We start from the raw sequence: 11,686 nt of genomic DNA, 5'->3' as shown, positions 1-11,686 counted from the left end.
TTATTTCCTAATTTTCTGAGAAATTGCCATACTGATTTCCAAAGCCACTGTACAAGTTTGTACTCCCACCAACAATGGAAGAGTATTCCCCTTACCTCACATACTCTCCAGTATAACGCAGGACTCCCACCAACAATGCAAGAGTATTCCCCTTACCCCACATACTCTCCAGTATAACATGGGTAGCCCCAAGGGGGAACCAGGAAGCCACATCAATGCAATGGGGGTGGGGGAGTTGGGACGTGAGGGGACCACAGGGGAACTTTCTGGGGAAGCAGTTTAAATAGACTGGGGGAGTGGTCAAGATTTTGGCTGGCTGTCTTGACACTCCTCCGGGGAGGGGTCAAGACTTGGTGGGCACAGGGAAAGGGCCTCCAAATATGGAGGCCAGAGACCTGGACTTGGGGACTTACACTGCTTTTTTTGTTTGTTATTTTCAAGACAGGGTTTCTCTGTATAACAGTCCTAGCTGTCCTAGAACTAGCTCTTGTAGATCAGGTTTTCCTTGAACTCACAGAGATCTATCTGCCTCTGCCTCCCAAGTGCTAGGATTAAAGGTATGTGCCACCACTGCCCGACTGAATACTACATTTTTATCTGGGAAAAAAAAATCTCGTTTGTTGCCCTTCATTAAATTCTGGTTAGCATACTTCATTGATTCTCAATGTCTACTTTTAAAGATAGGAACTTTTGGAAGCAAACACCAACATTCTTTCAAAGAAAAGGGAGGATATAAAGTTCATTTTCATTGCTTGTAAGACAACTTCTAGTAATATGTATGAAATGGATTTTTATGACATTCATTTTGAGATCTTTAGTATATTTTAAATTGCTCGTCTTGGGCCAGTGAACTGGTTCAGAGGATGAAGGCACTGGCCACAGCCTGATGATCAGAGTTTGAGCTTCAGGTCCCACTTGGTGGAAGGAAGGAGCAAACGGACTCCCAAAAGTTGTCCTCTGGCTGCCACATGTGTGTATGGCACGTGCTTACCACCACATGCCTACACACATATGCAATAGGTGAATAAGTGGATGCCATTTGAGATGGCCGAGTCTCATCTAATACTGTGGTAATGAGAATGTTCCATTAGACCACATGCTACATATGTGTAAAGGATCTTTCCAAAGCAGAAGAAGTGACTGCCAACAGCCAGCATGTTGAGAAAGCTTCCTGCACAGGCTCTACACTGGGACTGGGAGATGTGAGGACAGTGAGGACAAGAACGGTTAGACGTGTTCACCAGGGAAACGGACACATAGATGATTGGCTGATCAGAATTTTAGGACTGTGCAAACTGGAAAGTTGCAGGCCCAGAGGTTAATGACCTTCGCTTGTGCTAAGTTCTGGCCCTCCAGAACAGCTGTTCCTTGCCCTCTTCACAACGAAACTAACGACTCACAATAAGAGATAGCAGCCGAGTAGGAGCCATTGCCCTAGCAAGCAACTGGCTTCTGCCAATCCAAAAAAGGTAGCACCTTGGTCCTGTAGGAAAGCTTTCCCCACCTCTCTGTACCTGCCTCTCTGATGTACTCATCAATGTGTTTGGATTTTTTGTTTTGTTTTGGAGACAGGGTTTCTCTGTGTAATAGTCCTGGCTGTCCTGGAACTCACTCTGTAGACTAAAGTGGTCTCAGTCTTCTGAGTGCTGGGATTAAAGGCATAGAGTAGCATGCCCATCTCACCAATGTGGGTGGTTTTTTTTTTCCTTCAAGACAGGGTTTCTCTGTAGCTTTAGAGCCTGTTCTACAGTTCACTCTGTAGCCCAGGCTGGCCTCAAACTCACAGAGATCCACCTGTCTCTGCCTCCCGAGTGCTGGGATTAAAAGCATGCGCCACCACTGCCCAGCTCACCAATGTGTTTTAAACTTGGCTTAATTTATGACTTTCTCTGTTCCTTAAAACTATAAAAACTGGGGGGCTGGAGACATGACTCAGCACTTAAGGGCACTGACGGCTCTTCCAGAGGACTTGGGTTCAATTTGCAGCACCCACATGGCAGCTAACAACTGTCTCTAATGCCAAGATCTAACACCCTCACACAGACATACATGGAGGCAAAATATGAATGCAAATGAAATAGAAGTAAATAAATTATAGATAAGACAACTATAGGAAAGGAGCTGGTGCCTCCATTGGCTCAGGTGGACTGTCTCAGGGGGTGTCCCCATCATGGTCTTGACCTCTTTGCTCATATTCTCATCCTCCCACTCTTCAACTGGACTTTGGGAGCTCAGTCCAGTGCTCCACTGCAGGTCTCTGCGTCTGTTTTCATCAGTTGCTGGATGAAGGCTCTAAGGTGACATTTAAGATAGTCATCAATCTGACTACAGGACAAGGCCAGTTCAGGCACCTTCTCGTCAATTGCTTAGGGTCTGAGCTGGGGTCATCTTTATAGATTCCTGGGAATTTTTCTAGTGGCAGGTTTCCTGCTAGCCCCATGCTCCCTCAATCAAAATATCTCCTTCCTTGCTCTCATCTCTGTCCTTCCTCCAACTCGACTCTCCTGTTCTCTCAAGCTCTCCTCTCCCCTTCTCCCCTCTTCTTCCCCTTCTGCCTTCCTTCTCCCCCCAACCCCATGCTCCCAATTTTGTTTGGCGATCTTTTTTTTTTTTTTTTTTTTTTTTTTTTTTTGGTTTTTCGAGACAGGGTTTCTCTGTGGCTTTGGAGCCTGTCCTGGAACTAGCTCTTGTAGACCAGGCTGGTCTCGAACTCACAGAGATTCACCTGCCTCTGCCTCCCAAGTGCTGGGATTAAAGGCGTGCGCCACCACCGCCTGGCTCTTGTTTGGCGATCTTATCTATTTTCCCTTACCAACTCCAGCTAGACTGGGAAGGAACCATCATAGGACCAAACTAGACCCTCTGAATGTGAGTGACAGTTGCATGGCTGGGGCAGACTGTGGGGCCACTGGCAGTGGTACCAGGATTTATCCCTATTGCTTGTACTGACTTTTTGGGATCCCATTCTCTTTGGATGGATACCTTGCTCAGCCTAGATATAGTAGGGAGGGCCTTGGACCCTGCCTAAAGCAATGTGCCTTACCCTCTCTGAGGAGTGCATGGGGGTGTGGATGGAAGGGGGGAGGTGAAAGGGATGGGAGGGGGGGAGAGAGTGAAAACTGGGACTGGTATATAAAATGAAAAAAGATAGTTTGTTTTCTTTTTTAAAAGAAAAACTATGAAAACTGTAAAGCTGCTTCCACATTAGAACCTGGGGTTTAGATAACCCAAGTCTGTGTTCCTGAGCCACGATTGCCCCAAGTGGCTCTAGAATAAATCATCTCTTCTTTCTCTTAAGATGAGATCTGTGGCTTCTGTGTCCACAACAAATAACTCCATCATATGCTATTGCCACATAAATGTCTGTTCTAGGAGGAAATATCAGCATGTGTGGAACCAGTCTAAAGTACTCACAGAAACCCTGAAACATCACAGCCCTGCAGTTTAGGGAAGCATCCCCCAGCTACAGACTAAGTCCCTCTAATACTATCTGGAGGAAGTCAGCATTGCTGCCTCTGGCCTCGGTATGTTGTCTACCTGACCGTTGTCACTAAAGTTATAGTTAAAATGAGCACCTTCAAAATGACTAATCTCCATGGGGAATTGTGCTCTCCTAGCAACTAGACACACCCATCCTACCCTCTGATTTTGTGGTTCCCCTGAGGTTAAATCAACATTTTAAAAGGCTTCTACTTCTACCTACTGTCTTGGTGATCAAATGAAAATATCTCAAGGTAATGCTGGAAGTCCTACACTTTGTTGGGTCTTCTTGGGGAGGAACAAAGACACAGCTTTTGAACAAATGCTCTTTGCCAGAGGTCTAGCTGACCTGGGATCTTCAAAGATCCTGCTCCACACAGGATACTTCAGGTTTATAGTGCCTCTCGCCATCGCCACGGTGACAACCATCAGTCCTGGCCTCCTGGCATCAACAGTCATGTGATTTGATCAGGATTGGGTGACCCACCACTGATAACAAACACAGGAGAAGTGATGGTTGACTTTCCAAGATATATTATAAACCCCTTTCCCTCTTTCTTCTTCCTTTTCTACTGCCTGCCTATCTGCTTGCTGTTTTTTTTTTTTTTTTTTGTGTGTGTGTGTGTGTGAGAATGGGGCCTCCTGAGAAGAATGTGTGTCTACAAATGCCCATTGAATTATAACATCTGAGGCCTGTGGTAGAGACTCCTCCATCCTTCAGGAACCTGCCTCCCAGGTGTTTGCACCAAGGTATGTCGAAAGTGCTGTTGTAGTGGCATTGCAATTGTATTTTAATAAATAAAGCCTGCTTGAAGATCTGAGAGTGAAACAGTCCCACTGGTCAGTCTTACAGGCCAGAGTATGGTAACTGACACACACCTTTAATCCCAGTAGCCACACTAGTTGCCATGGAAATTGAGTGTTGCATGTCTTTAATCCCAGTGGTGTATGTCTTTAATGCCAGCCCTAGAGAAGAATATAAGACGAGAGGGGGAGGGAGAGGTGGGGGGGGGAGAGGCTGCCCTCAGCACAGTCTCATTCTGAGATCCCTGGAGGCAGGATCGCCATTTCAGACTGAGGTTGAGGTGAGAGTCAGTGGCTGGCTGTTTTGCTTTTTGAATCTTCAGGTTGAACCCCAATTTCTGACCTTGAGATTTTATTAATCATGCTTCATGTTGTGAATTGTAACTTTCTTTATTCTGTTACCATAAAAAAAATGCCGTGAACCTGTTTCCACATTGGAACCAGGGGTAACCTAGTCCCATGTTCACAGGCCATGGCCCCCCTGTAATTTGGTTCCAGAATAAACTATCTCTTTCTCCCTGGGATCTGAGAAGTGTGTTTTTGCATCATTTTCCTGTCATTTCCTTCCTCCCTTCCTTCTTCACCTCTCTCTCTCTCCCCTCCCACTTCCCCCTCCTCTCTCTTCTCTTCCCCCCCCCCCCTTTTTTCCAATGGTACATAAGATAAGACTATATATGAGTGATTTTCCTTAAATAATAATCATTTTTCTTCAAACTCTGGACTTTAATCCATATTGTTATATGGAAAACCTAGTGTGCTAAGAGAGTTCTTGTTGTTTACATTTATGTCTTCAACTGCACACTTGACTTTACTGTCCCAGCTTCTGAAGGTTCTAAGACACTGGAGGAATTAAATTTTGCTACTTTCAAATTTGTTGCTTTTAATCCCTGCTTCCCATGTCCTTTTTCTTTATTGTTTAGACACCTGGCAATGCTTTCCTGTCGCTGGAAGGAAACGGTTCAGGCTGTTCCTATCCAAGAGGCTGCATCACCAAAAAAATCCACCCCAGCATGGGCGACCATTCATGGGAACTGGAAACAGAGCTTACTGCAGAACTTGCAGGCAGCTCAGTCAGCGGGGCCCCTTTCGGCTGGTTAGAGCCTCTTCCAGGTCGCTCACCTGGTTTGAAGGTACCTTTCAGCTCTCCTTACAACTTCTATATGGTTGAGAAAGAGAGGCCTAATGTATGGGCAGTTGTAGGAACCTTGTGAAGCCTTTGAGTTATTTCCCGAGTCCGAGAACTTGTCTGCAGGATGGAATGTTCACCCCTCAGAACACCCAGGGATTCACATACTTTCTCCAATCCTCTGTCGATTATCCAGACGCTGCTGATGGAGCACTTGGAGCTTCCTCCAAAACACAAGGTTTTTGTCCCAAAGAAAAGTGCTACACAGCAGTCAGCACGCTTAGGGAGCCCGCACGGACCTCCAAACACAGTGCACGCAGGCCACAGTTAGGGAGCCTGCACGGACCTCCAAACACAGTGCACGCAGGTACAATACTGCTCTTCACAGACTGAGACAGATTATGCTTAACTACGGTGACTCGTCCATGGTCACACAAACAGCTTTGTCCCCAGTGAAATCACCCTAGAAGCTCTCCCTTCCACCAGCTGTGCATCTCTTAGATTCTGGCCTGAATCAGACTTTGAAAACACATTTTTATTGGCGTGTCTTTATGTGCACTGGAGCCCAAGGAGGGCAGAAGAGGGTGCCAGGTCTTCGGAACCTGGAGTTCCAGACAGTTGTGAGTCATTGTGTGGGTGCTGGGAACCAAGCCCAGGTCCTCTGAAAGAGAAACAAGTACTCTTAGCCACTAAGCCCTCTCTAGCCTCCAGCCTAATTTCTTTAGGATAGATTGACAATGCTCCATCCATTTCTAGGACACCATTAATCTAATGGTCCATCTTCTAACGTTCCACACGTGGCTCTCCCCTCTTCTCAGGGTACACCCTAACAGCACCCAGATGAATGCATTTTATAACCTCTGCACAAGCTTCCCATCGGGTCCAGAGTGGTATGTCATGCAGCTCTATAAAATATATAAATATATATATTTATGATTGGGGTAATTTCTAAAAACCAGGAGCAGAAAGATACATTCTCAAAATGATAAAGACTGTAAGCTGGGCATTTATAGCAAATGAGGAGGCATAGAGAAGAAAAAAATGGGAGAGATGGAAAGAATGAGAAAGAGAGAGGAAGGGGAGGAGAGAGACAGAGATAGATTTCCTGCCATGTGACCCGGGGCTCACCGCCGCCCTACTGCTCCTGCGCAGTCTGGGGGTCCACGCGCACCACACGCCCACGCTCTGCTTTCTGTTTACCGCCAGGGTCTCAGGAGCAATTTCCAAGTCAGAGCCTCACTGTCTCCTCACCAAGGAGAAGACAGCTCTGTAGAGGCTCAGGAGTTCAGGAAAGCCTCTGCACACTCAGGAACATGAGCGGTCGGGCTCGAGTGAGGGCACGAGGCATGGCCCCTCGCCATGGTGCCAGGGAAGTGGGGAGCACCCCAGGAAATCTCATGGTGAGTGTTTCTCCCTGTCCTCCCTGTGGTCATCCTGGCAGTGCTTCCCCCGGCCTGCTTCTCTTCCCTGACTTCTCCTTGCTTCCCAGGGTTTCCACCTTTTCTTCCCCCCAAGTGGCTTGATACTGTTGTTGAGACCTGGAAGCGCAAAAGGCACTGTGGATAGAAGATGTGGAACTGCCTTCTTCTTTCTTAGCGATAATTCGGCTTGGTAAACTGTAATAGAAGAGATGCGGCTTAGAGTCTACTGCTGTTGGTTGAGCAAGCGCTCAGAGTGTGGCTGTTTGGTGGTTTTGGGTGGTCAGACTGAACCAGTCCTGAGTAACAACTACACACCCACGAATTGGAGAAACTTAGCCTCAGACCAGAGCCCTCAGTCTGTGATCATTTTGCCTTTGTTATCATTTAGTGTTCTCTTGATTTTGCTCTTTAAAAAAACAAAAACAAACAGGCCAAGGTACAACAATTCCTTGGGCAAAGAGAAGTTTCTGCAGAGAAAATATTAATGGCCAATAATATTGCTAACTGGTTTTGTGGACTAGTTTGCTCAGGGTCCCACCTCTTACCCTCTGGGCTCTAACACTGTCACCTGGCTCATGCTCAGATGCCAGCGGGCTCACGCATGGCATGGCAAGGGGAGAGGGCTTCAGCCTCTCCATAGCCTATAGTGGAGAATGACCTCCTCCCTCATGTCCCTCATGGGTTTCTACCTCTCAGTGTTTTCTGCTGCTGGATCGTGGTAATTTGTATCGACATGATACTGCTCTTGCCTTTTGGTAACCTTGTGGGTTGTGAGTTGATTTAAATCTGAGCAATCTTTCTCTCTGCTTTGTAGGCCATGTTCTCCAGTCCTGGGGGCAGTCAGGCGTCCAGCAGTGGAGCGAGTGACATTTCACAGTCAGGTAAGTGCAGCTGGGTCTGTTTCCCTGACTCCTTCGGCCTGAGCAGAGCGGAGAGACCCAGCAAGCCCTGAGACGGCAGGCTCCATTGACGGCTCTGTTCCCTTTTTCACGGGTTGTCCTCCCACGGGCCGTCCTCACAAGGGTCGTCCTCACATGTTCACTGTGTATTCTCTGAGCTTCCTGGTCATGCTTGGGACACAGGGATCCAGACAGGGAAGCCAGTTTTCTGATTCTTTCTGCTGAGGGAATAATTCTGGAACCTCACCACCCTTGAGACACAGTCTCAGAGCCCAACTAGTTTCAAACTTACTGCATTCCTGAAGATGGCCTTAATTTCTGATTCCCCTGCCTCTACCCCCAGCCTTTCTGTACTGGGATTGTAAGTGCACATCACCCATTTTGCATGGCTCTGGAGATTGGATTCAGGGTCTCATGCGTGCTAGAGACAAGCACTTTGCCTACTGAGTTACATTTCCCAGCTCTTGAAAAATACATTCCAAAAAAACAGAACACAAAGACCAAAGCATTCATTTATAGGGTGGGAGAGACCAGCCACACACACCACCGCTTTCCTCTCCCTCCCACATCGGTCAGGCCAGGTTCTGTCTCAGGATCCCTGGACCCTCTAGATCACACAGCTTGAGTTGGCATGCCAGGTGTATTGGGTTTTGCTTGGGCTGCCGTGAGGAAGTGCCATAGACCGAGAGACCTAGATAAGAGACATTCGTTTTCCCCTAATTCCAGAGGGTTGAAGCGAATTTGAGGAGAACACAGTTCATTTCATATCCCTGGGTAAAACCTGTCTACCATGTCCCCCATTCTGACCATGGAGTGACACCATTGGGTTCCACCTGTAAGCATTGAGGGGCCCTGGGACTCTGGTGTGCCCACCTGTCTTGAGCGGGGCTTTCCGGTTCACGTGTGCAGTCCCAGGTTATCTGTACCGCAGTGAGAACGTGCTGCGTGGACACAGAAGGTCAGCTCTGAGAGGTGGCAAGTTGGCCAATCTGTTCCTGCCACTCAAACACCGTTTTACTTCGTGTGTGACTCAGGATGGAAGCAGTCCATCTTTGAAGGCAGACTGAATTTTTGTGGATTTCTCTAAGTTATGGTAATATACATAGAACCTATTTTTTTTCATTTTTTCTAGACAGGGTTTCTTTGTGTAGCCCTGACTATCCTGGAGCTAGCTCTGTAGACCAAGGCTGGCCTTGAACTCACAGTGCACCACTTGTCTCTGCTTCCCCAGTACTGTTATTTTAACTTTTGTGTACAGTCCTGAGGTTTCAAGCACACTTACATTGAACAGTTACCGCTGCCGTCCACCTCTGGAACTCTTTTGTATTGTAAAATGGAAACTTATTCCTTAAACAGTAACTCCCCACTCCCCAACCTCCCCGTTTCTGAGAACCACCTCTCTGTAGTAGTTTGAACTTTTTAAAAAACAAGATTTGATTTTATATTTAATTGTGTGTATTGTATGTGTCTGTGTGTGAGGCCAGAGGCATTGGATCCCCGGAAGTAATTGTGAGCCACCTGATATGGCGTCTAGGAATCACACCCTTGTCTTCTGCAAGAAAACAAGTGCTCTGAACTACTGAGCTGCTTCTCTGGCTCTGGTAGTTGAATTTAAAACTGCCTAAAAAAAAATCACTTGAATTCTAGATCAATGAGAGATGTAGATGATCAATTCAAATTCATGCAATATCTGAAAATTAAATGAAGGGTTTTTTTTTGTTTGTTTGTTTGGTTTTGGTTTTTCAAGACAGACAGGGTTTCTCTGTAGTTTTGGAGCCTGTCCTGGAACTTTCTCTGTAGACCAGACTGACCTCGAACTCACAGAGATCTGCCTGCCTCTGCCTCCCGAGTGCTGGAATTAAAGGCGTGTGCCACCACCACCTGGCAAATGAAGGCTTTTTAAAATTGGTTTCTTCATTGTGGTTTTAAATCTTCCTGAGAGACTCTATGTCCATGGAGAAGGGATTGGATGGAAGTGCAGAGCAGGTAGAAGGAGTACTTGGGGACACAGCATCCAGTGACCTCCTCACAGGACAGGCGAACTCAGAGGCAGAGGTTCAGCACACCACCAGGCATAATGTTTTGCCACAAAGTCCTGCATCTTGATGGTTTACAGTTACCTTCCAAGTGCTGAAGACATTGAAAAGGCGTCCATCTTCTGTTCTCAAACAAGCTGCTCAAATGGAAGCATTTATTTCACTGTTCTGTGATCTGATGCACATGGTAGACGCAGAGGTGGACTCTGTCTTCCCATCTTCTTTGGTTGTTGATGGGTAGGCCTGAGTGGTTTCTGTTTTCAGTGATACAAGTGAGAGATCCCCTGGGCTAGCCTGCATCTCTTCAGAGTACAGTTACCCTAGAACGGAAGGAGAAGGAGGTCACTGTCACTTGTTAGCAGGTGGACCTGGGGCACAGGGAGGCAGCAGTCTGCTGAGGCATGAAGAGGAGTCTATGGTATTCTGAAAGCTAACACTAGTATTTCTGGTTAAACACCCTGCGCTTCCTCTGTAATTTTCAGCGCGGAGGCTGAAGTCTTCTGTATAGTCGGGTGTGTGGGCAATGCAGGACGTCGCTGGAAGACCCGTTTTGACTGTCAGTGTGGTTTTGATGAACAGGATGCACACAGTCAGTCCACCATAATGTGTTTTCTTCTGCTTCCAGATGAGGTTACTGTCTCTTCTGATGATAGTGGACGTTCCTTCATGGAAAGAGGCCAAGTCAGACCTGACTTTGTAGATTTGAGCGTCTGTACCAGGGAGAAGATGGCACACGTGAAAGATTGTAAAACAGGTAGCCAGTCCCTTCTTGTTACTTTTTAAAGGTTACCAAATCTTGCTACGGAATTTATGTTTCTAGTTCTAAAACAGGTAAGTTTGTTACTCACCTACCTGAGAGCTATTGACTGTCTGTTCTTTTGAAGTCATTGTCTGGGCACTGTTTGTGTCAGAAACACAGCACCTCCTCAAACCACATCTCACTTTTAGGAAAGATACCCCCTTCTCACTTGGGGAAGACACAGGGAGATGCATCTTCTTCTTCCAGCCCTGACCCTATGTGGAGAATCAGCCTGTGGGGATTTTAGCTGTAGAAAGGAAACCTCAGCCAATGGGGGCACCTCTTTATTCAGACTCCAGGCTCCTTCCCAAATGGCTGACACAGGTGTGAACTGACACCTTTTGGCAGCAGGGTCTGTGATTTTCTTTGGATTTGCAGGAAGCTTTGTGACTCCCTCCTCACTAATTGGAATTTCTGTTTGTTTGTTTTTGTTTAAAGCAGCATAATAAGAAACAGGTGTTGTTATCTAGCAGGTAGCTGCACAGCTGACATAACATTTCCCAGAAGGTGTCACCTCCCTGCACGCTGGTGCTGTGGGCTCCTTCTGCTGTCCTTGAACTGGAGAGGGCTGGGTGGTGAAGAGCACACATCCCACTAGAAAGGACTGACGTTCAGACCCACTGCTCCTGTCAGGCCCCTCACAAATACCTGCAATGCCAGCTCCAAGGAGGTGCACAGCTGTCTAGCCCCATGGACACCTGCACGCATGCACATGCAGATGAGCACACAAATGATAAGAATCAAGTCCTTTTAGCCCCCTCCTTCCCTGACGCGCACTGATTTACAGACCTTCCTGACCTGGGCACTGAGAGCGCCTGCTGCTGCCTGGACACACGGGTGCAGATGATCTCCAAGGCTCTGCCTGTTCCTCAGTCTAGACTGACGGTTCTCAGTCCGAGTGACCTTCACTAAGAATGCGGAAAAACAAAATTTTTCTTTAGGCAAAAATGACAATTATCTCCTGCCTCTGCCAGACACGTGTATCATAGGCCCAGACCGAGGGCACTGAAGTATACAAGTACCATCTATTCTCCATGAAAAAAGCAAACTAGTGTGTGTGTAGTAGAAAGATACAAATTTCATCATTTTCTGTCAAGACAAGTGAGAAAAAAGTCATTGGT

At 46.9% G+C, this 11,686-nt stretch overlaps 1 protein-coding gene across 2 annotated transcripts in view; it reads left to right on the top strand.

The window, feature by feature from the left end:
* The first annotated feature begins 6,723 nt into the window (after positions 1-6,723).
* Piwil4 (piwi like RNA-mediated gene silencing 4) overlaps positions 6,724-11,686 on the top strand; it is a 36,804-nt gene continuing 31,841 nt past the window's right edge. Inside the window, exons 1-3 of one of the 2 annotated variants that reach the window (XM_057767784.1) lie at positions 6,724-6,816; positions 7,646-7,712; positions 10,392-10,520. In XM_057767784.1, coding sequence (XP_057623767.1) covers positions 6,724-6,816; positions 7,646-7,712; positions 10,392-10,520 — 289 coding nt within the window. Of the gene's footprint in view, positions 6,827-7,645; positions 7,713-10,391; positions 10,521-11,686 lie in introns of both variants that reach the window. The other variant, XM_057767785.1, reaches the window with a different exon arrangement.

The sequence above is a fragment of the Chionomys nivalis genome, chromosome 4, assembly GCF_950005125.1.
Source record: "Chionomys nivalis chromosome 4, mChiNiv1.1, whole genome shotgun sequence".
Lineage (NCBI taxonomy): Eukaryota > Metazoa > Chordata > Mammalia > Rodentia > Cricetidae > Chionomys > Chionomys nivalis.
This window is presented reverse-complemented; position numbering and strand designations above follow the sequence as displayed.